Genomic DNA, 24613 nt, shown 5'->3' on the forward strand with positions numbered 1-24613 from the left:
AGTCTTCAAAGCCCAGTGTTTTGAGGGTTCATTTCTCAGGAGCCCTAAAAGTTGGGATGTCCGATGTGGGCTACAAACTCTTCACTCCGCAGGGGGGGCTCCAAGCTTCGGGGTCCCTGCTGACCGTGGGCTGCGCCATCAGAGGTGGGATTATAAGACTGTCTCAGAATTTCCTGCCGTCCCGCTCCCCTCTCTCATCAGCCTGATGGCAAGGAAGGTCTCTCTGCCAGCCTGTAGTTTGTTTGTTTGTTTCCTGGAGCAAACCGGTCCACACGTGGCCGTAGATGTCTCATGTCTGCGGGGGAAGTGAGTTCAGGAGTCCCTGGTCGCCGTCGGGAACCAGAGCCTCCTCACTGTGGCTCTGGTTCTCATTCCCTTGATGGCTAAGAGCACTGGCTGTCTTCACGTGCTTCTGGGCTTCTCGTCTAGCTTCTTCAGGCAGATACCGGTCCAGACCCTCTGTCCATCTAAACGGTTGGATCATTTGTATTATTGACTTGGAAGAGCTCTTTATATATTCTCGATCCAAATCCTTCATCAGATCCATGACTTGCAAATATTTCCTGCAATTCTGGGGCTGTCTTTTCACTTCCTTGATGGTGTCCTTTGAAGCACAGATTTTGTAATTTCAAGGAAGCCCATTTCCACATTTTGGGGGGGGGGGTCCCTCATGCTTTTGCTGTCACATCTAAGAAGTGTTTTCCTAACCCAAGGTCATGAGGATCTGTTTTCTTCTAGGAATTTTTTTAGTTGTAGCTAGTCTGGAGGTCTATGATCCATTTTGGTGGTTTTTATTTATTTATTTATTTATTTATTTATTTATTAGATTTTATTTATTTGACAGACAGAGATCACAAGTAGGCAGAGAGGCAGGCAGAGAGAGAAAGGGAAAAGCAGGCTCCCTGCTGAGCAGAGAGCCCGATGTGGGGCTCGATCCCAGGACCCTGGGATCATGACCTGAGCTGAAGGCAGAGGCTTAACCCACTGAGCTACCCAGGTGCCCTCTGATCCGTTTTGAGTTAATTTTTGTGTCTGCTGTGTGAAAGTGGTCCAGTTCATTCTTTGACGTGTGGATGTCTAGTTGTCCCACAACCATTTGTTCAAAATAATCTTTAAGGCACGCCTGGGTGGCTCTGTTGGTGAAGCATCTTCGTTTGGCTCAGTCAGGATCCCAGGGTCCTGGGGTCTAGTCCCGCATTGGGTTCTCTGCTCAGTGGGGAGTCTGCTTCTCCCTCTGCCCTTCTCTCCCCCTTGTGCTCACTCTCTCAAATACATAAATAAAATCTTTATAAAAAGACGTTTAAAAGACGCCCAGCCATGGGCGTCTGGTGTCGGAGGAGTCCTCTGAGCAGAGGCAGAGCCAGCACGAATGGACGTGTTGGGGCATCTGGAAAGGTTGAAATCCAAGGTGACGGAGGTCATGCGGGGAGCACAGAGGAAGGAAGGCTTGAGAAGGATTCCTAGTTTCCGTTCCCACCCTTCCTCTGCATCAGGAGCATGTGGCCTTGGCTTCCCGCGTGACCATCTGCGGGCCGATCTGCTGGGCCCCGTTGCTCACCCTCATGACTTACAGATCAAAGCCCGTTGCTCCATCATCGGCCCAACCGGGAGCCTTGACTGGGAGGATAGCGGGATGGTACCTTGTGGTTCCCTTAGGCGCCATCTGGTGCCTCAGTTCAGGAGAAAATGGGAAGACACCCACTTGAGCGGAGTGCGGTCAGCAAACTCGAGGCCGGAAGCTCCCGTGGGCCATCGGGGATGGACACAAATGAGCATCCCTGGGACAGCAGTGGAGGGATCCTTCGAGCCCCTGGGGAGGACTTCAGACTCCAGAATGGTGGTGCCTCGTTCTGGGTTCGCTCCCCCACGGTCTTAGGCTCCGTCCGTGTCTGAGGGCTGGCGGTGAAGCCCTCGCAGCCCCATGGCTGATGGTCACGTTGGGAAACAAAGAGCTTCCTGTCCGTTCCGCCTCATTCCTCACTCAGGCCGCCGTGGGACCAACTGCCCTGGACACTGCCATTCCCAGGGCGATGGACACGCTCCCCCCGGGGCTGCTGCCTGTGGCTGCCGTCTCCCATGGTAACGAGGGATGGTGTGTCCAGAGACGTGTCCGTTAGCCCATGACCTCGGGGATGCGTCCCCCCTTTCCAGGGCTGCCCCACCTTGGGAGCGGGGACAGAAGAGCTGTGTTCTGAGTGCCACCAAGGGCACCGTACTGTGCAGACACAGATCCCACAGAGACTCCTTTGAGGAGAAACCACTCCACCCAGGACGTCTTGCCCAAGAGCGGCCAGGCACCCCGGCAGCCAAGGAAAGCTGTTTCAGTCTCCAGAACCATCTTCCGCCATGTGATCATCTCCAATGGGACAGTAGCCACTTAGATCTTTAAACGTAACCATCCGTTGTGTTCAGAAGTGTGGAGTGGAAAGCGCTTATCAGGATTGTCAAGTCGACCCCCTTGACTTACAAAGGGGGAAATAGAGTCCAAACAATCAGGTGACAAGCCCAGGGTAAGGGGCGATTTTTTGCTGCTGGTCTCATACCCTCTACCCACTCCGTCCCACGGTGCATTTCGGCTAAAGGAATTGTCATGCTCAGAGCTGTACGGATTGCAGAGAATGAACTACACCTTGAGATAATCCCAGAGTGTGGATGAGGGCTGGATCCTCGTGGGCGTCCAGAAGTCGAAGGCCCACAAAACTTGTGCATTGCCTCTATTTTGGGGACTTTTCAGGGTCATGTAGTTGGGCTTCTTTTTTTTTTCACATGTCCGATAGAAGACCGCCTCTTGGATCCCACCTTTGATGGGGAGTAGTACATTTCCGTTCGGCCCTGCACTAGCCGTCCAGGGAGCCTGCTCCCGCCTCAGCCAGGTCAGAGCAAAGTCTACCCATGTATCCAGGAGTTTGGCACTTTCCTGGATGATGCAGGCTGTCAGAACCTCCGGCTGGTTCAGAGACAAGGTCCATGGCAGAGGGAAGGGACCAGCTGCGTCAGAGGACGCAGAGCCATAAGGGAAGGACCCTTGTGCTGTCTTGTACTTGCTGCGGTGGGGTTGGGGGGGGCACGACCTGCCTGCACACCAGGAGGTCGCTGGTCCCACCGTCCCGACCGGAGAAGGCTGCACCCCAGTGTGCAGAGAGCAGAGCAGTCCAGTGGTTCATCTGGCTTGTTCTGGATAAAGTCTCTCACAGCCAACCCTGAAACCCTGCAAGAAAGCTTCCCTCTTGTGAACGTGACACTAACCACTTCCAGGTAATCTGGACCAAAGAGAAAAAGAAAAGAAACGAAAAGAAAAAGTCCCTGCTTCTTATGATTCTCCTGCCATCCATTAGCTTTGCTTGCTGAGCTATTTCTCCATTTTGTGTGGGACAGGGAGCTTTAGAGAGAGGGCGGAAAGGGGAAAAAAATGAAGAGTCAAGGCACTGTCTTACGTTTATACACGTGACCCTTGAAATGATGTGAAATGGTGTTTTGTTTTGGTCTGGTGGTAAAAGTCACCCAGGCTTGTTGTAGGAGACATAGAACACACAGGGGAGGGGGAAGTAGGAGAGTAAGAATCACACGGACACGCCCACCAGCCCGTCAGAGCAGGACCCTGTCCGCGGACATCATCTCACTATTTGGAATAAGGCCTCGTGCATAGGAAGAGCTTAACGAACATTCGTTGGATGGATAATGTTACTATCTTGGTGTATTTCTTTCCAGTCCTTTCCTTCTGCTATGTTGCATGATTATTGTGAAACTCTATTCATAGTATCTTTTTTTTTTTTTTACCTACCATGATAGTAGAGGCCTATGTATACTACAAAAATTCTCTATAAGCACGATTTTTAAACATGATTCGTGTTTGCAAATGCCTCACTTCCTTGTTTATCTTCATTTTATTAGAGATCCAGGCAAAGGTTCCCATTTCCAAGGTACTTTTCAGGGAGGGCTGGGCTTTAGACGAGGAGACGTACTGGCTGTTTTACGAGGTTTCTCTATGTTCCACGAACCCAAAGAGCGACTGAGTTCACATGCAAGCGAATGCTTGCACGGTGTCCCTGCAAAGCGTGGGGAAGTGGGAATCATATCAGAGGACACGGCCTCAGGGACTCTTGTAATTAAGAAATATCTTTTGACTCTTATAGTGCGTGAAGCGAGTGATTCAGAGAACCAGTCATGATGCTAAGTCCTAGAAATAGAGAGTTTCAAAGGTTCGAATGAACTGCGTCACCTTCCAGAGAGTTCCTGCTCCGTCTCCTTCTGAGGGCTCTTGGGGGAGTCTGGCTGAAGATGGTTCTGCTCAGGTTCATAGAGCACCACCTGCTGTTGAAAAGGCGAAGGAGTGCGAGGGATGAGCGCTGGTTTTAAACCCTGCCATGTACAAGAAATAAAGGAGAGCAAGATGGGGTTTCTGGCAGGATCCTCCTGGGTCAGAACTAGACACAACCGTAGGCATAGAGGGGGCTGGGACTGGACTATGCACTCCAGAGTACTTTCTAGTCATTCCCCCTCCTCTTAGACTTTCTACCAAAAAAGTCTATTTCTACCAAAATTCAAAGAATAGATAGACTCATGGGGAGAAGTGCGTGTCAGGACAAGAGCCGCCGGTGAGGCCAGCCTCGTTCTGGGACCCCGGAGAGCTTCCTGCACGAGCAGTGCAGGTGACTCAGGACTGAGGGCAGGGCTGACTTACCTGCGCTGGCCACGCAGGAAGTGAGCACGGCAGACGTCAGCAGACCCCTCCCCGCTCCCGCAGAACCCGCCCACTCGCAGTGCCAGGGGCTGGGATGGAGGGCAGGTTGTTGGGTGCAAAGTGAGAGGCCCCAGGAGATCCTCTTTCCACCCTGGAAAGCGGCCAGGTGCTCAAGTCCACACACACACACACACACACACACGCACACGCACGTACACACCCTGGAGCCAGGACATTAACCAGATGCCAACAAGGCTGGCTTTGAAGCAAGGCGGATATATCAGTTAGAAGAAGGCAGCAGGTGCCTTTGCAGACCTCTCCCTGGAACACTTAAATCCCAGGTAGCATTCAAGCTGACAATGGTTTCCAGGTCCAATGATAAATACCCAAAGATTCTACACTCAGCAGATAATTGAAGTGTGACAACCACAAAATAACATTCTCAGACATGCAGATATCCAGAGAGATTTCCATCTGCATAACTTCCTTGAGAGAAAACACACACACACACACATGCATACATACTCCGCCATGATGGTAGCGATGAGTGGAACCAACATAATTCAAGAATTAGGTCAAAATCATGGTGGGTAATAAAGTTATATACAAACAGTTCTAGGGAGAGAAATAAAATAGTTAATACCATTATCCTCATTATTGACCTCTGTCCCTCTGTCCTCTTATCTTCTGTCCCTAAAATCTCCAAGTCATATGTTTTCTGTTTCATCGTTCACCCCGATGGAGAAATGAGTCCGAGTATGACTGTTCAACATATTGCCTTATAAACTCAGCACCATGGAAGAGGGCTCCAAATTATTAGTCTAAAAAAGGCACAAGGAGAATGTGATCCATATGACAAGGTAAAGAAGATGAAAAGAACCAAAACTTGAGAATGCTGGTTTTTAAGGCTTTAAATTAAATCTTCAGAGACAGAAATCAGCAAGATAATAAAGTCATAATACTCTCAAGAATGCAAGGACGGTTCGATATTAAGAAACTATTCATGTAGTTCATTCGACAGAGTTCCTAAGTGCCTCCTACGCATAGAACAGGGCAAGTGACCTGAGCTCTTCTCTCAAACGCGTCTCCCTGGCTTCCCGGCTAGGGAAGGTCTTTCCCCCATTTGTCGTCCTCTGTCATCGCCGATCCCTCGTATTTGCTTACTCGCTTGCTGGGGTCTTCCTCGGCTAGAACAGCGTTGCTCCACCTTTGGTGCCCTGTCCGGCTCCTTCACGCCCGTTTCCCCAGCGCCTGACAAAGCATCAGACGTGTATTGGCTGACATGGTTATTCAACATCATCTCTTGCCTTAGACCCGTGTCTGTGCAAATATATCTATTCCCTCAATTTTTATTAAATGGGCGACTCTACCCATAGCTTAGCCGATGATGGTGATGCTAAATCCCAGCCTGTATAGAGCCTATAATTTACTGGGGGACACAGAGAATCCAACCAGTACTTCCACCGTCGGGGCCCGAACCACCGCTGTCGACGCAGGTTTTTCTGTTCTAACTGACTTGCTGAATAAAAGGTGGGAACTGTTTTGCAGGAAGCATCCACAACGTCTTCCCGAGAAAAGTCTGGAAAAGGAGAAGCGCAGAGTAGTACCTTCCTGCTTCCCAAAGCCTGTCACCAAAGGACGCGCAGCAATTCAACCAGTAAGTGCGTCGTGGACCTGTCCCCGGGACGGAGCCTCGCTGTCGCTGAGGACCGGGGACATCAGTGATGTGGGGGGATCTGGGGGAGGGCGGGTCTCGGCCTGTCCAGCTGGATTACACACGGCTGTGGTCTGCTGGAGGATTCCCTCGGCAGCTCCGCCTCGCGATGGACTCAGATGCCATGTTGGGAAGAGCCGACCTAGAGGATAAAAGGCAAGGGCTTTGCTCTGGCTCTGTCTTCTGATGTGCTCCTTGATTTTAGGAAGGCCACTGGCTTTCCCCAGCTCCCCGTCACCTCATCCGTTACCAGATGGGAGTGGGGGCTGGAGGATGTCAGGATTCTTGGTTGCTGAAAAGAGAAGAGCTCTACTCCAAAGTCAGGGAATTTGAAGAATGCAGAAAAGCCTGACGAGATTAAAACCACACCACGTGCTGATCTTAGAAATAACCCATGTTAACATTTTTCGTTCTTCCCCTCCGATGCCTCTATATGCCCACAGAGAACACGTCTATGCACGTGCACAGGGCATGACTTCCTGTCCTTGGAAATTCTTCTGTGACCACCATGCTCAGTGGGTCCCTTGTATTTCATTGTGTGACCGCGCCTAACCTAGTCAACCAACTCCCTACTGTTAGAGAGCTAAGTTATTCTCGTTATTCTCAGGTTTTCACGAAGATAAGCAGCAGTGATAAGTTCGTCCGTGAAATTTTGCTTACGTTTGTGATGATTTTCTTAGGGAAGCTTGAGGGGCCGTGATTGGAAGCATGGTCAGGAGCTCACACTTGCTTCCAGAACCAACAGTCCATGCAACCTTGGGTCAGTCCCTTCCATTCCATCTCTAAACCATGATTTCCCAAACTCATTTCCTATTTTGGGGCTGCTAGTTATTTTTCTTTATCATAAGTTTTTGCTTATATTCCCCTTTAGAACAATTTCCTAGAAATGGAGTTTCAAAAGGTAACTATGCCTTAGAGTTGATCTGTGCTGCCCAATTTAAGAAGCTAAGACTCCAGTGACATGTATGTGTAGTTCCTTCTTCGTTCATAGCCCACCATATGGGTGTTAACAATATGTATTTGCTGCAGATTTTTCTCTGTTCCCCTCTTCCCCATCTCTGCTTTTTTCTGGTCTGCTTCACACCCAGGACCGTCTACATGAGTTGTAGGGATCTGTGTGAAATGGAAGTGTGGGAACCTTGTTCAAATATAAAAAGGGAGTTGGTGGGGCATTAACCCAAGCCAAGGCCCCTTTGAGTGTGAGGCTCTGTGACTTCACAGGGCACATGCCCACGCAGCCAGCCCTGCTTGCACCCTGAGCACCGAGCAGACCCTAGCCCCTGGCCCCCTGGCCCCCTGGCCCCCTGACCCCCTGGCCTCCTGACCCCCTGGCTCTTTGCTTTTTCATGGAGCTCGGTGAGAGAGGAGCGCCAGCAGGAGACTGGAGGGTGAAGGAGAAGCGGCTGGAGCGTGTCTTCCCGGTTCCCTCTGCCGTGGTGCTGTGGTCCTGGCAGGCCGCGTCTGGCTGGAACCAGACACCAGGTCAGGGTGGCCTGCCTTCCGTGGACCTAGCACCCACTGGGCTCTGGGAAGATGGTCTCCTCCCCTTGAACCTTCGGGCCCGAGATGGCACCAGCTTCCAGTTTTTGCCAGTTCCTGGGTACCCGGAGAGCTTCGCTCTTTTCCTAAATAAACCCTGTCCACACTTTGCACACGGCCCTTCATTCATTCTTCTCAGGGGCCTTGCGGGCTCGCACCTGCCGGGTTCGCTGGCCCCGAAAACCAGTCTCTCCACACAGCTGACCTTAAACATTCCTCGTTTATTCCTTTCCCTTTGGCGGGAGTTCCTCTTATTTTTTTATCCGACTGATCAGTTTTCACGTTAATTTATAAAGAGCCTCTCAGTTACGTGGATATTTGGCTGTCCTTTTGTGGGACGTACTTTCTGCAGTTTACTGTTTTCCCTTTAAGTCCTTTTTTTAACATAAAGATGAGAATATCTTTCTATAATCAAACATATCGTTTTTTTTTCCTTCCTAATAATGTTAAAGTTTCTTCCACATCCAGAGAACAATTAAATATTTGGCCAGATTTCCTTCTAATTTTTAAATGATTTGCATTTTTTTTTTTTTAAAAAAAAAGCCTGTTCTGTCCGTCATTAATGTTTGGTGTTTGGTGTGAAGTAAAACATATTTTTAAGCCGGGCCCAGCATGGCCGATCGGCGATGGTCTCCGCTGGTCGGCGATCGGTCTCCGCCCGCCTCTCGTGGTCCTCTTCTTGTGTGTCTGTTTTATCTCTTGCAAACGATGTGCGGTTCCATCTCAAAAGCAAACAGGGCTGTCTCTTTAAAGAGAGACTCTCAGGGGGCGCCTGGGTGGCTCAGTGGGTTAAAGCCTCTGCCTTTGGCTCAGATCATGATCTCAGGGTCCTGGGATCGAGTCCCGCATCGGGTTCTCTGCTCAGTGGGGAGCCTGCTTCCTCCTCTCTCTCTGCCTGCTTCTCTGTCTACTTGTGATCTCTGTCTGTCAAATAAATAAATCTTTAAAAAAAAAAAAGAGAGAGACTCTCAGGCCGTGGGTGTTAGTTTTACAGCGAATATTCGCTTCACTTTTCTGCGTTCCACTCGCCGTGATTCTGGCCACTCGTGGCTCGTTGGTTCCGCTACTTGCTCTGTGAGTTTGTTTCATTTTTGCAGCGATTCGAAAGGTGTGTCCGATTTTTATCCCCACTTCTGGTTTCCTTTATGGGATGTTAATTAATTAATCAGTTGGGTTTCATTAACGAAGGAATACCTGAGACTCGATTTTCCAAGCCCCCCCACCTTTGGAAAATGGTTTTCTGCGTCGCTCGTCTCTTCCCGTCCATGTCCTCATCCCGTGATCAGCTTCACCATCACGTACAGACGTGTGCTACTGCCGTGCCAGCCTCGCGGCACAGTCTCCCTTCCAGGAGCTACTTGGGCCTTGGCACCCGCTTTCATGGCCACGTTTTCGATGAACTCCATCAGTGCGGTGTGTCGAACTGGTCTTGCCCCCGCTGCTCCCACGCAACTTGCGATGGTGACCTTGATCGATCTCCTGTGGCAGGAGCACATCCACAAGCCGTTTTCAGACCAGCGGTGCTTCGGGACCTGCTCTCTCCGGACCCCAGGCCTGGGTCTGTGCTGATCCCAGCTCCGTACTAGGAGCGGGAACTGCCCTCAGGCTGCCTGGTGGCAGGGAGCAGGGGGGCAGAGCCATGAGCTTGCCCCTGTGCTTGCCCATGGCTTTGGGGTGGCTCCGAGGGTGTTCTCCCCGGACCCCTGCGTGCAGAGAGCACACATGACTTCTCCCTATTCTCCCCTCGTGTTTCAGGTGTGAATCCCTACTGCACAGGAGAAATCGATTTCCCGATGATCAAGAAATCCGTGGCTTGTGCAGACAGACAGCCCTACTCCCTCTGCAGTAGCCGGAAGTCTCTCTCTCAACAGCTGGACTGTCCAGCAGGCAGGGCTGCGGTAAGAACGGAGGGGGGAAGGGAGCGGGGAGGGGCCCGGACTCAGCGGTGGCCGAGGTGGCGGGGGCTAGAGGGTGTGGGCGGCTCCGGGCAAAGGAAGAGCCCCACGGGGGACGGTCACTGTTGAGCATCCCGCGTGCAGCTGCTGCCTCGTCTGCGCTATCAGGAGCTCGTGGGCAGTGAACGTGAGCGGAGCCTGGGGCCTGGCTCTGCCCACCTGGACCCTGACTCGGCGGGTCGCCGATGAACCGGGCTGGACAGGGGAGGGAATGCACGCACGCGCATGCGGCCGGTAGCCCACGGCTCTGGGGCTTGAAGTCAGACCTTCAGGGCTCCGAAGCCTTGGGCTCTTAACCCTGCGCTACGGCGACGGGCTTCACTCACAGTGCCTGCAATTCTAAGCTCAGAAATGAATGTGTAGAATTTGCCCCGTTTTACAGTGAAGGAGCAGGAGCTTGGCCAGGTGAGTCGCTGTCCGAGTCCTCATGTCGTAGAACCCAAGGCACCAGGCAGACTTTGAGCCCAGCCCATGCGCTGTGCACCACCTGTCCTTCCCACTGCGGGGGTCAGCTGGCAGGTCGGGGGCTCAGTAGACATGAAACACAGTGTCCCCAGCCTCCTCCTGCTCCTGCCCGAAGCCGTGGGGAGTGCACGCCGAGTGCGGCCATCACGACCTCCCAGAAGCCCTGTCTGTAGCACCTGGTCCCTCTTTGTCTCCTCTCCAGCTCTGGAAAGCCTACCCCATCCTTCAGACACCTGCCTAACACTACCTCTGCTGGGAGCGCCCCTGACCCGCCAGCTGTGTGGGCCTTACACTTTCCCCAGTGCCCATCCTGGGCGCCTGTCCTTTATAGCCCTCACCCCAGCAGAGCGTGAGCGCTCCGAGGGCAGGCTCCGTAGCCAGGTGATGCTTGATGCTCTCCGCACGGTACTCGGGACCCCGGTAGATGCCTGCAGGTCTCACTTCCCTCTTCCCTTCCCTTCGTGGACTTAGTATGGCTTTCATTTGCCATTTGGGAGCATCGAGGGTCCCAGGGTTAGGAAAAAGATGACTTTCCAAATGGCCAATGATTTAACGTAAGAGGAATCGGGCACAGAATGGTGAGGTCACTTCAAGGTCATCGGCTGGTTTTGGGCAGAGCCATGAGAAGAGCCCAAGGCAGCGGGAGCTCGAGTCTAGCCCTGACTGACGGTCCAGGCTCCACGGTCCCCTCCCCAAGCGGCTTCCTGCAGCACACAGGGCGTCTGTCTCTCGGGCACACTTTGCTTCTCAGGTGCAAGTCACCTGTGGGCCTGCCCCAGGATTTACGTTCTGCCTTTTAAAATCCCCAGGTGCCTTGCCCACTGCCCACACCCGGCACAAGGAGGGCTCTCAGCACGTGTGTGTTGAATCGGACATGGTCCGCTGAGGGCATTCTGGACAGCTGGGGTCCCCGCCCCTGTCTGGGACTTTGGCCGTAGGACCCATGACCCCAGGGCCGTGGGGTCTGGGATCTGCTGTGCACCTGCCATCTGGGCAGGTCTCGGGGGCTCCCAGGTGCTGTCTGCAGGGGCACAGGACTACTCAGCAAGGCTGAAACCATGCAGACCACGAAACATAGCCCCTCTCCACCAGACTCCCGCCGTGCCTCATCAACCACATGTGGGGGCCGTGCCGTGGGCCCCCCGAGAGAGGGGCTCTGGCCCTCCCCATCCTGTGAGGTGTGTGCTGCTGTCCATCGGCTCACCGCCCCACGCCGCTTCCCTCCTGCAGGGCACCTCGCGACCCACACGGTCGCTCAGCACAGCTCAGCTCGCGCAGCCCACGGGAGGCCTGCAGGCTTCCGTCATCTCCAACATCGTGCTGATGAAGGGCCAGGCCAAGGTAAGCAAAGGTCATTGCCAACAGAAGCCTCTGGACGGACACATGGTCCCCAGGAGCTGTTCTGTCCAGGGAAGGAAGGAGCCAGGGCTGGTGGTTCTGGCTGCTAGTGCGAGCGTCACGATGTCCCCGTGCAGGTCCCCGCAGGGCGACTGTCGGCCAGCGTGTTCTTGGCATGGTGTTTTCTAGAAGTGAGTTCCGCTGATGATTAAATTCAAATCCTTTCAGTTGTGTCTGTGTCCATTCAAGCTGCTGGAGGCGGCTTAGCCAGCACGGTCTCACCGCTGGGGAGGCTGGACGTCTACGGCCAAGGTGTCCGTTGAGGACGGCTTTCCCGGTGGGTGGATGGGGCCGTCTCACTGTGTGGGCACAGGGCATGTGCAAGGGGTGACGGAGCGCCCTGGGCTCTCCTCCCTAAGGGTGCTCATCCATTCGTGAGGCCCCCCCCATGACCTGCTCCCTTCCCGAAGGCTCCAGCTAATGCACGACGTTTGGGGAGGACGTTCGGTCCATGTGTCTCCACCCGCCTGATACACTCACCCTGATTTCTGCCCACGACTGCGGAATCCCGAACGGAGGGACAAGGCAGCGGTGGTGGGGGAACATCCCAAGTGTTTCTTCGTGTTCCCTCCAGAACATTCTGGAGTAGACATGGGCAGTGGCTGCCAAGTTCATGGAGGAGCACAAGGAGCCGAGAGGCTTAAATAAGGAAACAGTGGGTTTGGGGTTTTTGTTTGTTCTTTTGATCGGCCTGCTGCAATGTCGCGAGTGGTGTGACAGATGTCCTTGCTGGCCGCTTCCTTTCCGGTCAGGAAGGGCCCCCTGCGCCCGGATCTTCTCCCCTCCTCCCCATTCCCTCCTTCTCCCGGGAGCTCAGCAGAGACACGAGTGAGAAGACAGAAGCACCAAATGCCGAAACCATGGCTCCTCTCGGCGCAAGGAGACACCCTCTCCTTGCTGACCTTGTTCCTAACGGTCCGGCTTTCTGACTAGTAGAGCCCAAAGCTTCCTCCCCTCCCCCCGGACCAAAGCTTCCTCCCCTCCCCCTGGACTTCGGCAGCGGTATTTAAAAACCAGGTTGCTTTTCAGTCTTTTGCTATGCTCAGACGAAAGCAAAGGGCACCAAAGCTCACGCAGAGAGGGTTGACGGTGGTTTAACTGATCTCCATGCCGGAACCTTCACTAGATCACACGGGATCGCACGTTACAAGTCACGGGGCTGACTGAGCCGGCCTGCAGGGGCCAGGGCCGGGGCGAGGCGAGCTGTTGGGTGCAGGAAGCCTGGGTGCGCGAAGCCTGGGTGCGCAGCAGGGTGGAGAGTCAGAAGCAAGCAGGACCCCCACCGCCCGCCTCCCACGACCGGTGCCGGAAAGATGGCCCGTGGTGGAGGACGGCGGGTAGGAGCGGGGAGAGCTGAGCTTGGGAGTAGGAAGCGGAGTTTGAAGGTTCCATAAGGGCTCGAGGTAGAGTCACCATCAAAGGGGGCAGCAGGTTTGGAAGGAAGGCCAGGCACCGTGCTCGGGGCTGGGCAAGGATGCCTCCTCCGACAGAGGCCACAGCCCCGGCGTCCCCTCCCTTTCCAGCTGAGGACACTGAGGGTCTGAGGGCACAGGACTCGCTCAGGGTCACTGGGTTAGTCAGCAGCCCCACGAAGACAACGACCCCAGACTCCCCGACTCCCGGGCCTCGTTGCCCCCCCAGCGCCGTGCTGCTTCCCCAGCGGGGGCCGACTGGAGTCCGCGGCAACTATTTCAGGATGAAGCTGGGGCCCACAGAGGAGCCCCGAAGCCAGGCCTCCTCTCATTTTTCCTGGCCCCAGGCCACCCGTGGATACCACTCATCTCTCCTACACCAGAACACAGTCCCTGCCTGGCTCCCTACGGTGTCTGAATGGGCGCCTTCGCTCTGATACACGGTGACACACAGGCTCAGCTCTGAGCAGCTGCTGGCCAAAGGGACACTGGCCCGGAGCCGCGAAGCTGTCACCATGGTGGCTGTCCCTATAGCGTCTGTCTAGGAGCCACGCCGTGAGCCACTGCCCAATGCCCTGCAAGCTGGACCCAAAGACCCAGCTGTCACCTGGCTCGTGGCTTCACTCCATGACACATGTCACCTGAGCCCCTGCCAGAGGCCGGGCATCGACCAGTCTGATGCGTTCCCTGCCTTCAGGGACCTGAGAGTCTAGAAGGGAGCCCATCGAGACCGCAGCCAAGCCCTCCTGGGAAGCGGGGAGCTCCTTGGTCCCCCACAAACGGAGCCAGCGTGTGTGAATTTCCTCGGCTGCTCTCTGGGTCTGCCGTGTGGTTCTCCTGACTCGCGGGCGGGTCTGCAGGGAAGCGGGGGGCTCCCTCCTCGCTCTGCCGGTGCACAGGTCACTCACACCTTCCCCTGCTCCTCTGCCTCTGGCCTTGTCTCTGCAGCCTCCCGGGCGCTCCTGCCTTTGGGGCTGTCTCCTGAGCCCCCTGAGCTCCCACCAGAGCCGCCGGCCGGCGCTGTGAGCTCCTGGGGTGTTTGTCAGCTCGTGACCCAGTAGAGGGGGCTCAGGGTGGCAGTGATGTCCTTGGGAAGGGGAGGGTGGGTTGCAAAAACAGAAGGGAGGTGACCAGCCCTTGGCGGGAGAACGGGGGCTTCTTCTGGTGCAAGCTGCTGGAGTTACTCCCGCAGCCTTTTGTTGCTTGGGGTCTCCGTGGATGTCCAACCCAGGCCTGTGAGTTAGGTTACGAGCATCATTTCCCACGGGGCTAACCCGGGGCTCGGAGACAGACTTGCCGGAAAGAGTGGCCGAGCCAGGGCTCAGCATTGTGCGGGAGTCTCGGGCCACATCCCTGGTTCTGGGTCAGGACATCAGACCCTCAGGAGAGCCGTGACCCCACGCGGCCCGGTGTGGCTTGGAAGTCCTGGTTTTCCCCAAGTCCGGAGGTCTGTGAGGCCAAGGGCCCCTGACTCCTCCCTGGGGCCTTGGCTCGGGGTTGGGGCAGGCCCTCGGCAAACATCAGCCCAGGGAATAGCGTGGACCCCACGCCTGACGTGGACTCTCCTCTTCTCTCCCCAGGGCCTGGGCTTCAGCATCGTTGGGGGACAGGATAGCATTTACGGCCCCATTGGAATTTATGTCAAAACCATCTTTCCGGGGGGAGCGGCGGCGGCCGACGGAAGGCTGCAGGAAGGTAGATCTCCCGTGTCTCACTGGCTGAGGTTTGAGGATTCAGACAGACTCGCGAGGCCATAGGAGAGAGTGGAAACCAAAATGCCACTGCAGCCTTCAGCATCCGGCTTGCGTGCCTCTGGGGTCCGCAGCCCCTGTCCCCGCCCACGCCGTGGGGACAGGCACTTTGCTGGGTGTTTGCGCCCAGTCCGGGTCCTGTAGGTGGCCTGGGACAGAGGCTGAGCTGTCTGGTTCCCTTCCCTTCCTTTCCAAGGGTCCCTCTCGTTGCCGGTGCCCCTGCCACTCCCTTCCTTCCGTCCTGCCCTCCCTGACCACAACCCCAGGGAAACCAGGCCGTGTGCTTCCGATGCATCTGAGAAGCACTCTCTGAGAGCCGACGCTGCTCCTCGCTCTAGGAATAGAGGTCATGACCGCATATGATCTCTCTTCTGCGGAGCTCACAGTCCACCAGCTCTTGGGGCCCGGGGAAGCCCCTGCACCCTGAGGGTAAGGGGCCCGGGGAGCAGAGCTACCTCCTGAGGGCCCTTCCTGTCTTCTCGTCCTGGAGGGCCTGGGTTTTCTCCCCACCCCAACTGCACCCCCCAGAGTAACTTTTGGAGCGTTGGACAACAGTCTTGCCCTGAGAACAACCCCAGATTTCAACAAGGGACAAAAATTCAAGGGGGCAGGCACCCCACGAGCCGAGGGCAGCCCCTTCCAGCCAGACACGGGGTTACACACGGGATGCTTGGGAGAAGCGATGTCGCAGCTGTCCCCACCCTTCTCCGCCAGGCCAGTCTCTAGCTGTGCTGGGAGCCTGACCCCCTTTAACAACCTCACTTGTTCGGCCTCCTGTCTTCATACCGTTCCCAACGGAAGAATGGTTTTCCTGCTTCTAAATGTCTGGGGAAAAAGTCAAAGGAGTTTACAATTCTTTTGTGGCAAGTGAAAACTGCATGAAATTCAAATTTAAGGATCCCCAGAAAAGCTGTAGGAAGCTACAGCCGCGGGCACGGCTCTCTCGCTCACCCGTGGTCTGAAGCTTGGACTTGTGACCACCGTCTTGTGCCGTTGCGACGGAGGGCCCGTGGCCAGCAAAGGCCACCATGTTTGCTCTCTGGTCCTTCATAGGACGAGTTTGCTGATATCAGGATTATGCAAGATAACGCATTACGACTTTATCGAGGGAGCAAGAGGGAGTCTTTGTAATTTGGGAGGGACCAGCTGTGCCCAGGGCTCTCAGGGGACTCGGGAAGCAGGGTGTGGGATGGAGCGGGCTGGTGGGAGAGCAGAGGTGAGCAAGACCACGGAGAGGCTGCTGAGAGAGACGGGCACCAGCTCGGCTCTCAAGGCGTCTCTCGGGAAGGAGGAAGGAGCAGAGGAGACAGCCTCCCCGAGGCAGGCGTGAAGGGAGGTCAGAGAGAATGCTCCCGCCTTAGGAGACTTACCTGGAGCAGGACCAGTGACGGAGGAGGAGGCCAAGGACGGCCAAAGGAGGATTCCCGGGTTTGATCCCTGGCATGCAGGCGGGGCCGTGCGGGGCAGCCACGCAGGCGGCCACTAGGTGGGGCTGTGCCGCAGGCGGAGGAGCCTGGTCCAGCCCTGGGCGGGAGCACACCTGGGCAGGTGAAGGAGGTGAGGAAGGTGGGGGGCGGAAGGCGGGGGCTCGGCTCTAGGGGAATCGCCTCATCGAGAGGCAAGTAAAGACGAGGATCTGTGAGACAAAGGGTGGAAAGGGAATCGGAATCTTGCGGTGTTTCATGAACTTTCGTGCTCTCCCGGGTTTAAATGAAGGCCGGGGAGGGGTTGAGCAGCGAGACAAAGGGTACCGTGTTCTGTGTTCTTTCCAGAACGCGAGCGGTTTGAGGCAAGCTTCTCGATCCCCTGAGTATTTGTCTCACTTCGCGAACACCGACCCTAAAAATTCGGTGGGAAAGACACTCAGCGAGTCTTCCCACAGCCCCAAACGACTGACCAGATCCCCTGTTGTATCTCTTTCAAAGTCAAGTTTTAGAGTCTGCCCTGGAGCCCATGAGGTACCTCCAACTGCAACAAAACTTTGGAGCGCAGATCAAGGCTAACGATGTTTTATTTGCATAACTCTCATTACACAAACGATTGTGTAAGACTGATTTGGCGAAACAGAGTTTAATCACTTCCCACCCGATACGGCCACAGAAGCGCTGGGACTCTCCAAAGACCCAGAGGTGGGCTCCGTAGTTCTGTTAGGCTAACAGGAGAAGGTCAGTCCATTCTGTCATGACGATTGGTCAAAGGACGGCCATTTCTCAAGAAGTGAAAAAGGCAGCCCCATGTCCGCTGCAGGGTTCTTTATAACAGCCCAGATAGGGAAGCAAGCCAGGTAGCCATGGATGAACGAATGCGTGAAACTATGGCGTGTGTGTGTGTGCGCGTGCATAATGGACTATTGCTCAGCCATGCAATAAGAATGCGATCCTGCCATCTGTGATGACATGGATGGACTGGAGGGTATTATTCTAACTGAAATAAGTCAGACAGAGGAAGACAAACACCGTAGGATGTCACTCGTAGGCAGAACCCAAACTACACACAAATGGGCAAGCCCACGAACACCTATGACAGAAAGAGAAACGGACTTGAGCGAGGACAAGCTGGGGCTGCCCGGGGAGAAGGGGGTGAAGTAGGTGTTGGGGTACAGTAGGTCAACAGGGACGAAGTTCCGGTTACGAAATAAAGAAGTCACGGGGGTGAAAAGTGCAGCGTCGGGAACGCAGTCAACGATGTCGGGATGACTCTGGGTGGCGCAGACGGCGACCACACTTTCCTTGGTGAGCATTTCGTCACGTACGTGATTTTCGCGTCGTTGTGCTGCAGACCTAAAACCAGGGTGCCAGCTGTCCTTCGACGTGAAGATGTAAGTAGAGGAAGGGTGAGCGGCGGGTGCACCCAGAGCGTCGATCCATCCATCAACCTCTTGTCCGTGGCGGAAAAAAAGAACGGTCATCTCTGAAATACGTTCTTTGTCTCTTCTTGCTTCGGACACATTCGTTACATTTTGATTATTTTTTTTGAATTTGTCTGTTTCTACTCCGCTTGGACTGTCCAAAGTACAAGGATGGGTTCTTCCATTTGTGGTCAAATTCTGGCAGCTTTGCCGGTGACGCTGATTTGAATCCTCTGCCCAGCCCACTTCGGCCCTTTATTTCTGACACAAGGACGTGTTGGATAAAGTACCTCATTTAAACTGATTTGAAGTACAGCAGACTTAGGAGTTGGTGATACAGTGGCCTGTGGAGCTGAAGCCCACAGGACCAGGATTTACCTGCCCACACAGGGTAGGAGATGCAACTTTGTGTCCCCGGGAACCTCCGAGAACTTGCTTGAAGCCTTGATACCAAAGAGTCCCCTGTATGAGGCCATCGGGACCCAAAGAAGTAGAGAGGAAGCTTCCCTTTGCTGGTGGCTCTTGGGCGCGAGGAAAGACTTCTCCCCACAGGCAAAAAGGAAGACCCAAGCCTGCATCATGTATGCGTGTCCTGGGCACATTCGCATCCCTACTGGGTACAGGACGCCCCAAGCCGAGAACCTAACCTCAGCACTAGTCCTGGAGGAGGGAAAGCCTCCGGCTGCCCCCGGAGATCAAGGAAATGCTCCCACCCAGCAGCCGGGGGTGTAGGGGAGCCCCCAAGAAAAACGGGCCACAGAAAAATGAGTTTGACACAGAGACCCCGCAGGAGGTGGGAAACATCGCTAATTAATGAGCGTCGGTGGGAATAACAGGAGGATAAGTCCTCAAAAAACCAAGATCATGGAACCATCTAAGACACTACAGAATTACCATGTTTAACTATGCAGTTTTAATTTTTTAAATTTTAATTCCAGCCCGTTAACGTAGAGCTTTGCAATCGTTTCAGGTGTGCCATAGAGAAATTCAGCCCCTCCCGATACCACCTGTGCCCGCCCCTCCTTCATCCCCATCACCTCGTCCCCCGTCCCCAAGCCACTCCCCCGCTGGGGCAGCAGCGTGTCCACGAGGCTTCCGAGCCTGTCTCTTGGTTCATCTCTTTTTCTCTTTGTTTGTTTTGTTTCCTAAACGTCACATACGAGTGGAATCATATGGTCTTTGTCCCTCTCGGACTGACTCATTTCGCTTAGCAGAATACTCTCTAGTTTCTATACTCTCTAGTTGCAAATGGCAGGATTCCATTCTTTTTATAGCTGAGTAATAGTCCATTGTGTGTGTGTGTGTGTGTGTGTGTGTGCACACCACATCTTTACCCGTTCGTCAGTCCGCGGACGCTCGGGCCGCCTCCAGAGTCTGGCTATGGTAGATAATCACGTGACTAGACACAGAGGTTCACGTATCCCTCTGCTTTAGTATCTTCGTAGTTTTAGAATTGCTGTGTTTAAAGAGATCGTTGAAAAGGTACAAGAGGGAACGTGAACAACCAAGAAAGAAAAGAACACGGTGGAGGGAGACATAACTTGTAGGGAACAAAAGGCAAGTCATGGACATAGGAAAGTCCGTGACCAGCTCAAACCCAGATGCCACGCAGCCGGGAGGAGAACCAGGGAGCCGGGCATGAGCCGGCGGCTGCCTGGAGCGGTGGGGGACGGGGCGAGCGTCCGAGACATGGAGGGGGAACAGGACCAAAGGGAGGACAGATTCTAGACGGAAGGTCAGCGAGGACGAGGCGAGGTGAGCCGCATTGAGATAGTGACTAAGTACTTCCCAGAGTCGTTTTAAGGCATGAAACTTCATGCGAGGAAGCAGGCTAGGACATCACGGTGGAGCTTCAGACCGTCCAAGACAAGGGCTAGAGCATCTTTCAAACAACCGGGGAGAAGGGCGGAACCGAGGGAGCGGCCTGCAGCAGAAATCCCGGAGTCGAGGGTCCGCGCCCGCAGGCCGTGCTGTGATAGCTAGCGGAGGACGCCGGAAATAAAGGCCGCAGGGCCCGGGAGAGAGGCGGGCGCAGGAGGTCGGAGCCGTGCCCTGTGGTGAGGAAACGTGCGGCAGTAAGCTCGGAGCACAGGCCCCGCTGTGGGAAGGCATCAGGGAATGAGCTGTGGGAGCATGTGGCCTTAGGGTCAGGGAGGCAGGAGGGCAGGGGCTGAACCCCAGGTGGACAGGACAGGTCAGGCCAGGCCTTGTGGGCCGGCCGGGGACCCTCGATCTGCCCTCAGAAGAGAGGAGGGACCTTGGAAGGCCGGTCACTGCTGCCCACCTGCCCCCTAGGGGGAGAGCCCCGGGCCGGGAAGCCGTCCTCCCAGACTGCATGCAATGACGTCCCCTCACTGGGTCACACTCTTCTCTGCTGTGGTCTCTCCCTCTCCCGACAGGGGATGAAATTCTGGAACTCAATGGCGAATCGATGGCGGGGCTCACACATCAGGATGCTCTGCAGAAGTTCAAGGTGACCGCTTGCTCTCCGTCCGCGGCCGGACTCCAGGGCTTCGGGCATGGGAACCAAGCACGACCCTCCTCCACTCAAACCTGCGAATTCAAACTGCGGGATCCTTGACATGGGACGCCCCACTGATGCGGGCGGGAAATACAAGTGTGATCCGGGTTGTGGTCGGGATGTTTCCGCTATTTAAGATTTGCAGACGGTTTCAAAACGCCCGATGTGTTTTTGGTGACGTATTTACAGATCTGCTCGTAGTTTTTAAGGCAATCACGAAAAGATGGTTTTAAGTCCCCATGTAATGAGTTCAGTTGGAGACTCGGTCCGTTCGGCACATCTGTGTGTGCACGCATGCGGGTTACACGCGTGATGCGTCATGGCTGTTTGGCTACACGAGATGGATGTTGATTGTGCCAGATGTGCAGACACGGGTACACACGCATGCACACACGTGGGCACACACGGGGACAGGCCCGTGCTCACGTGCGGACACACACACAGCTGCTGAACGCTACACTCTCTCTTCCTTCAGCAAGCCAAAAAGGGGCTCCTGACCCTCACGGTGCGAACGCGCCTGACGGCCCCCCACTCCCTGAGCAGCCACCTGTCCCCGCCGCTGTGCCGCTCCCTGAGCTCCAGCACCTGCGCCACCAAGGACGGCAGCTCCTTCGGCTTGGAAAGCCCGGCCGCCCCTGCCAGCACGGCCAAGGCCAACTACAGGGTCATGGTGGAGGTCTCTCTGCAGAAAGGTAGGGGGGCGGTGCCTGTTCCTCCCGTCTCTTCCTTCACTCTCATGCCTGGGTCTCCTGCCACCGAGGGGTCCCCGGCACTTCCCTCCTCTGGAGTCAGCCCGAGGACAGGCGGGGTGTGGTCGGCGAGCAGAATGTGGCCACTGTTCTGTGTGTCGGCCGAAGCCCAGGACACACCAGGCACCTTCCATCCAGGGGTTCTGTGGCTGCGGGGAAAATAGGACCGAGCAAGGCAAGCCCCGGGCGCACCGAGAGCGGGGCTGGGATCATGGCAGTAGCTCAGACACCGCGAGGTCCGGGGCGGGCACTCCCCCGCGGGCACCTGCGTGCCTACCTGTGGCAGGAGAACCGAGGTCCTCTGGAGCTCGGTCACAAGCCCCCCTGCTGTCTCCGCTCTCCCTGGCAGAGGCCGGCGTTGGTCTGGGGATCGGCCTGTGCAGCGTGCCTTACTTCCAGTGCATCTCCGGCATCTTCGTCCACACGCTCTCCCCTGGGTCGGTGGCGCATTTGGATGGACGGCTCCGGTAGGTCCTTATTTCTGTTTCCAGAGAGGGAAAAACAAAACCCTGATTTACAGGAAAGGGAAGCAATTCCTTAGAAGGCCAGGAGGTTCGTTTGGAGACGAGATATTTAGAAGGACCCCAGCGTGGCTCGGAGCCTCCGTCTTCAGACTGTGGCCCCTGGACTGCTGGCATTGAAGTCACTTGGGGGTTCGGTAGAAATGCAGACTCTCGGGCTCCTCTCCAGACCTCCTACGATGGAATCCACAACTTAACAAGATCCTCAGGGATCTGTGGGCACATGGCAGTTCAAGAGGCATCACCTCAGGGAATTCCAGTCGGAAACGGAAAACATGAAGTGACCGCACTTTAATTCCGATGGAGCTGACCCAGAATTTACAGTGACATCGTAGGGCTGCCTGTGGACCCTGTGTGGATAAGGAGGCTTACAAGCCAGTCAGTTTCTGGATGGGAGAAACAAATCTTTGCAGGCACCGCAGACATATCTCAGGGCAAAGTACTTGTGAAAGGAGCCCTGAATCTACATTTGCTTTCCCGTAAGGGATTGGGTTCGCCGACATTCATCCCAGTCTAACTGGTTACGATATTTGCCGCTCAGGTGTCTTCTCTCCTCTGTCTTCCCCCCGGTTTGAGGTTTGCTACATCAGGAAGGTTTTGCCATATTTTTTAAGGTTTTCTTTCCTACGATTGCAGTGGAGGCTAAAGGGCAAGCCAGGCTCGGGCGCGTCTTGGTGGTGCTTTGAGTCAGAGACGGTGGTGCTTTGAGTCAGAGGCGGACTTGCCGTTGTCATGTGTAGGGTGGTGACGGCTGATTGGCTGAGCTCCTGCGCAGTCACTTGGGACACGACGAGAGTCACGGCGGCTGCTTTCACCCTAATCCCTTCAGACGAGAGTCCTTCCTCCTAGGCCTGCCGCCGGGCAGGGATTGTTCTGGAAGCCTCTGCTCTCCTTGGCATCTGGTGCTCTACGTCTGTGGTCTTCATTTATGTCGGTGAAAATGGGTACTTTCTTAGCAGAGGTCAAGGGGGACCCACTCAGCAACACTAGCAGGAGGCAGCCAGCCAGTGTGGGGCAGTGACATCCGTCCCAGGACACCTGCGTTTCAATCCTGGCCACGCTGATGACCAGCCCTGCCGGTGGTCAGCGAACTGGGGCCCACCACCTGCTTGGTTTTTTTTTTTTAAATAAAGTTTTATTGAAACACAGCCACACTCATTTGTCGACACGTTGTCTGTGGCTGCTGTTTTCATGCAGCATCAGAGTTGGGTGGTTGTGACAGAGACGGTGTGGCCTGTGAAGCCTAAAGTAGTTATTATTTGGTCTTTTCAGAGAAAGCTTTTTTTTAGCTCCAAGCTCGGTCTTATAGAGGAGACGATTTTACCCTGTGCCTCGGTTCCCCATCTGTGAGACAAAGAGGGTTGGACTGCACCATTCTCTGTGTGTGGATAAATCCCTCTTTTCTACCTCACTTTCCTTTCTTTTTTTCTTTCCTGGTTATGTAGCAGAACAAATGTGAATTTTCCGTGACTCACTTCCGTCTTGGGGCCAGAGTGCGCTCCGTGCCCTTCTCCTTACTTCTTCTTGCAAGGACTTCCTTTCTCCTTTAGCCTTCAGCGCACGAAGCGTCCCTCTTTCCCCGTAACCATTCTGCAGACGGGAACGCCGAGGCCCAAAGAGTGGCTGTGATTGGTTAAATCCCGGTTACTGGGTTAGTCACTTCTGCTGGTTCACCTACGCCCTCAGCCTCAATCAGGCAGAGTTTAACGGGGGAAAATGAGGAGGAAGGTTACGGACAAACTTCTGTTCACGGTGTCCCACCTGGGGTATGACACGTGTCCCCCACCGTGGCCATGCAGTGAGGGGGCGAGCTGTGAACGGCTCCGGTCTGTCCTGCTCTGAGGGTCAGTCGGGTGGCGAAGGAGCTCTTCTTGTTGGTGGAGATTTTAGGTCTCATCGGACAGCCCGGCTCAGAGTGGGACTCCCGGAAAGGGGCAGTCTGAATGCCACGCTGGTTGGCTTGCTGACGGCTTCCTGTGTGTGCTTCCACAGGTGTGGTGACGAGATCGTGGAAATCAATGACTCCCCCGTGCACTGCATGACGCTGAATGAGGTCTATGCCATCCTGAGTCGCTGCAGTCCCGGGCCGGTCCCCATCATCGTCAGCCGACACCCAGACCCACAGGTAACACGCCGCCGGGACATCTTCCCTCCCAGGCTCCCTCTTCCAAGGACGAAAGCAGGTGATGGTGGCTGGGTTTGGACTTGAATTTCCAAGAACCTGTTCCAAGTGTGATAACACGTGTCTGCATCGGGGCTCCACCAGCAAAGTCCTAGACAGCAGGGGCAACCGGTGTGAGCTTAGGGGAACGCTTGTGGCTCGGTTACAAGCTCACGGACAGCATCTGTTCTAGAGAGGCCAGGAGTCTGTTCACCTGCACGTCCTGTAGGGACCTGCTGCGTGACAGTCCAGCCCAGAGCAGATGAAGCTGGACATGTCCTGGCACACAGTCCCGCCCTCCGGAAGCTCGGGATCTTGCTAGAGACACTGACGCAGGGATGACTGCCATACAAGGGCTGAGCATGCTGGGAACGGAGGGACACAGAAAGGAAGGCCGGCAGAGTGAGAAGTACCAGGAGTTTGCTTGCTCCAGGCGAAGAGTTTGAAGGGGGTCATTCCTGGAAGGGGGGGACACAAAGTTCCTTGCAGAGTCATGAAGGGACCTGTCACAGGGGAGTGGCATGTTCTCATGCGGCTGGGGTTTGGGCACTGGGTGGAGAGGCCCAGGATCCCAGTCAGCATCGCGCCGGAGTGACACGGTGGCAGGCTTCCCGCAGGGTGCTCAGTCCACACTGTGTTCTTCGGGGGTGAGGAGCTGCGGGAGGATGGGGGCGGCGGATGGAATATGTTCATATTTTGTTTCTTAACCACTGACGGTGCCATGGAGGACAGGGTGGGGGACAGGGTGTGGGACGGGGTGAGGGACAGGGTGGGGTGTGTGCAGCCTGGAGTCTGGAAGAGGAAGGAAACAGATGGTGAAAGCCTGACTACACAGGATATGTGGGAAGAGGATGGAGGAGAAGGGGGCGCGGGGACAACTCGGAGAGAACTGGTCCAG

General features: G+C 55.2%; 1 protein-coding gene across 2 annotated transcripts in view; it reads left to right on the top strand.

Moving 5' to 3' along the window:
* Nucleotides 1-24613, top strand: part of IL16 (interleukin 16) — a 103323-nt gene that overhangs the window by 54894 nt on the left and 23816 nt on the right. For both annotated transcript variants that reach the window (XM_046008029.1, XM_046008030.1), the window contains exons 3-10: nucleotides 6230-6338; nucleotides 9690-9832; nucleotides 11585-11695; nucleotides 14745-14859; nucleotides 20163-20236; nucleotides 20760-20976; nucleotides 21383-21500; nucleotides 23547-23679. In XM_046008029.1, coding sequence (XP_045863985.1) covers nucleotides 6230-6338; nucleotides 9690-9832; nucleotides 11585-11695; nucleotides 14745-14859; nucleotides 20163-20236; nucleotides 20760-20976; nucleotides 21383-21500; nucleotides 23547-23679 — 1020 coding nt within the window. The remainder of the gene's footprint in view (nucleotides 1-6229; nucleotides 6339-9689; nucleotides 9833-11584; nucleotides 11696-14744; nucleotides 14860-20162; nucleotides 20237-20759; nucleotides 20977-21382; nucleotides 21501-23546; nucleotides 23680-24613) is intronic.

This window comes from Meles meles, chromosome 6, assembly GCF_922984935.1.
Source record: "Meles meles chromosome 6, mMelMel3.1 paternal haplotype, whole genome shotgun sequence".
Classification (NCBI taxonomy): Eukaryota; Metazoa; Chordata; class Mammalia; order Carnivora; family Mustelidae; genus Meles; species Meles meles.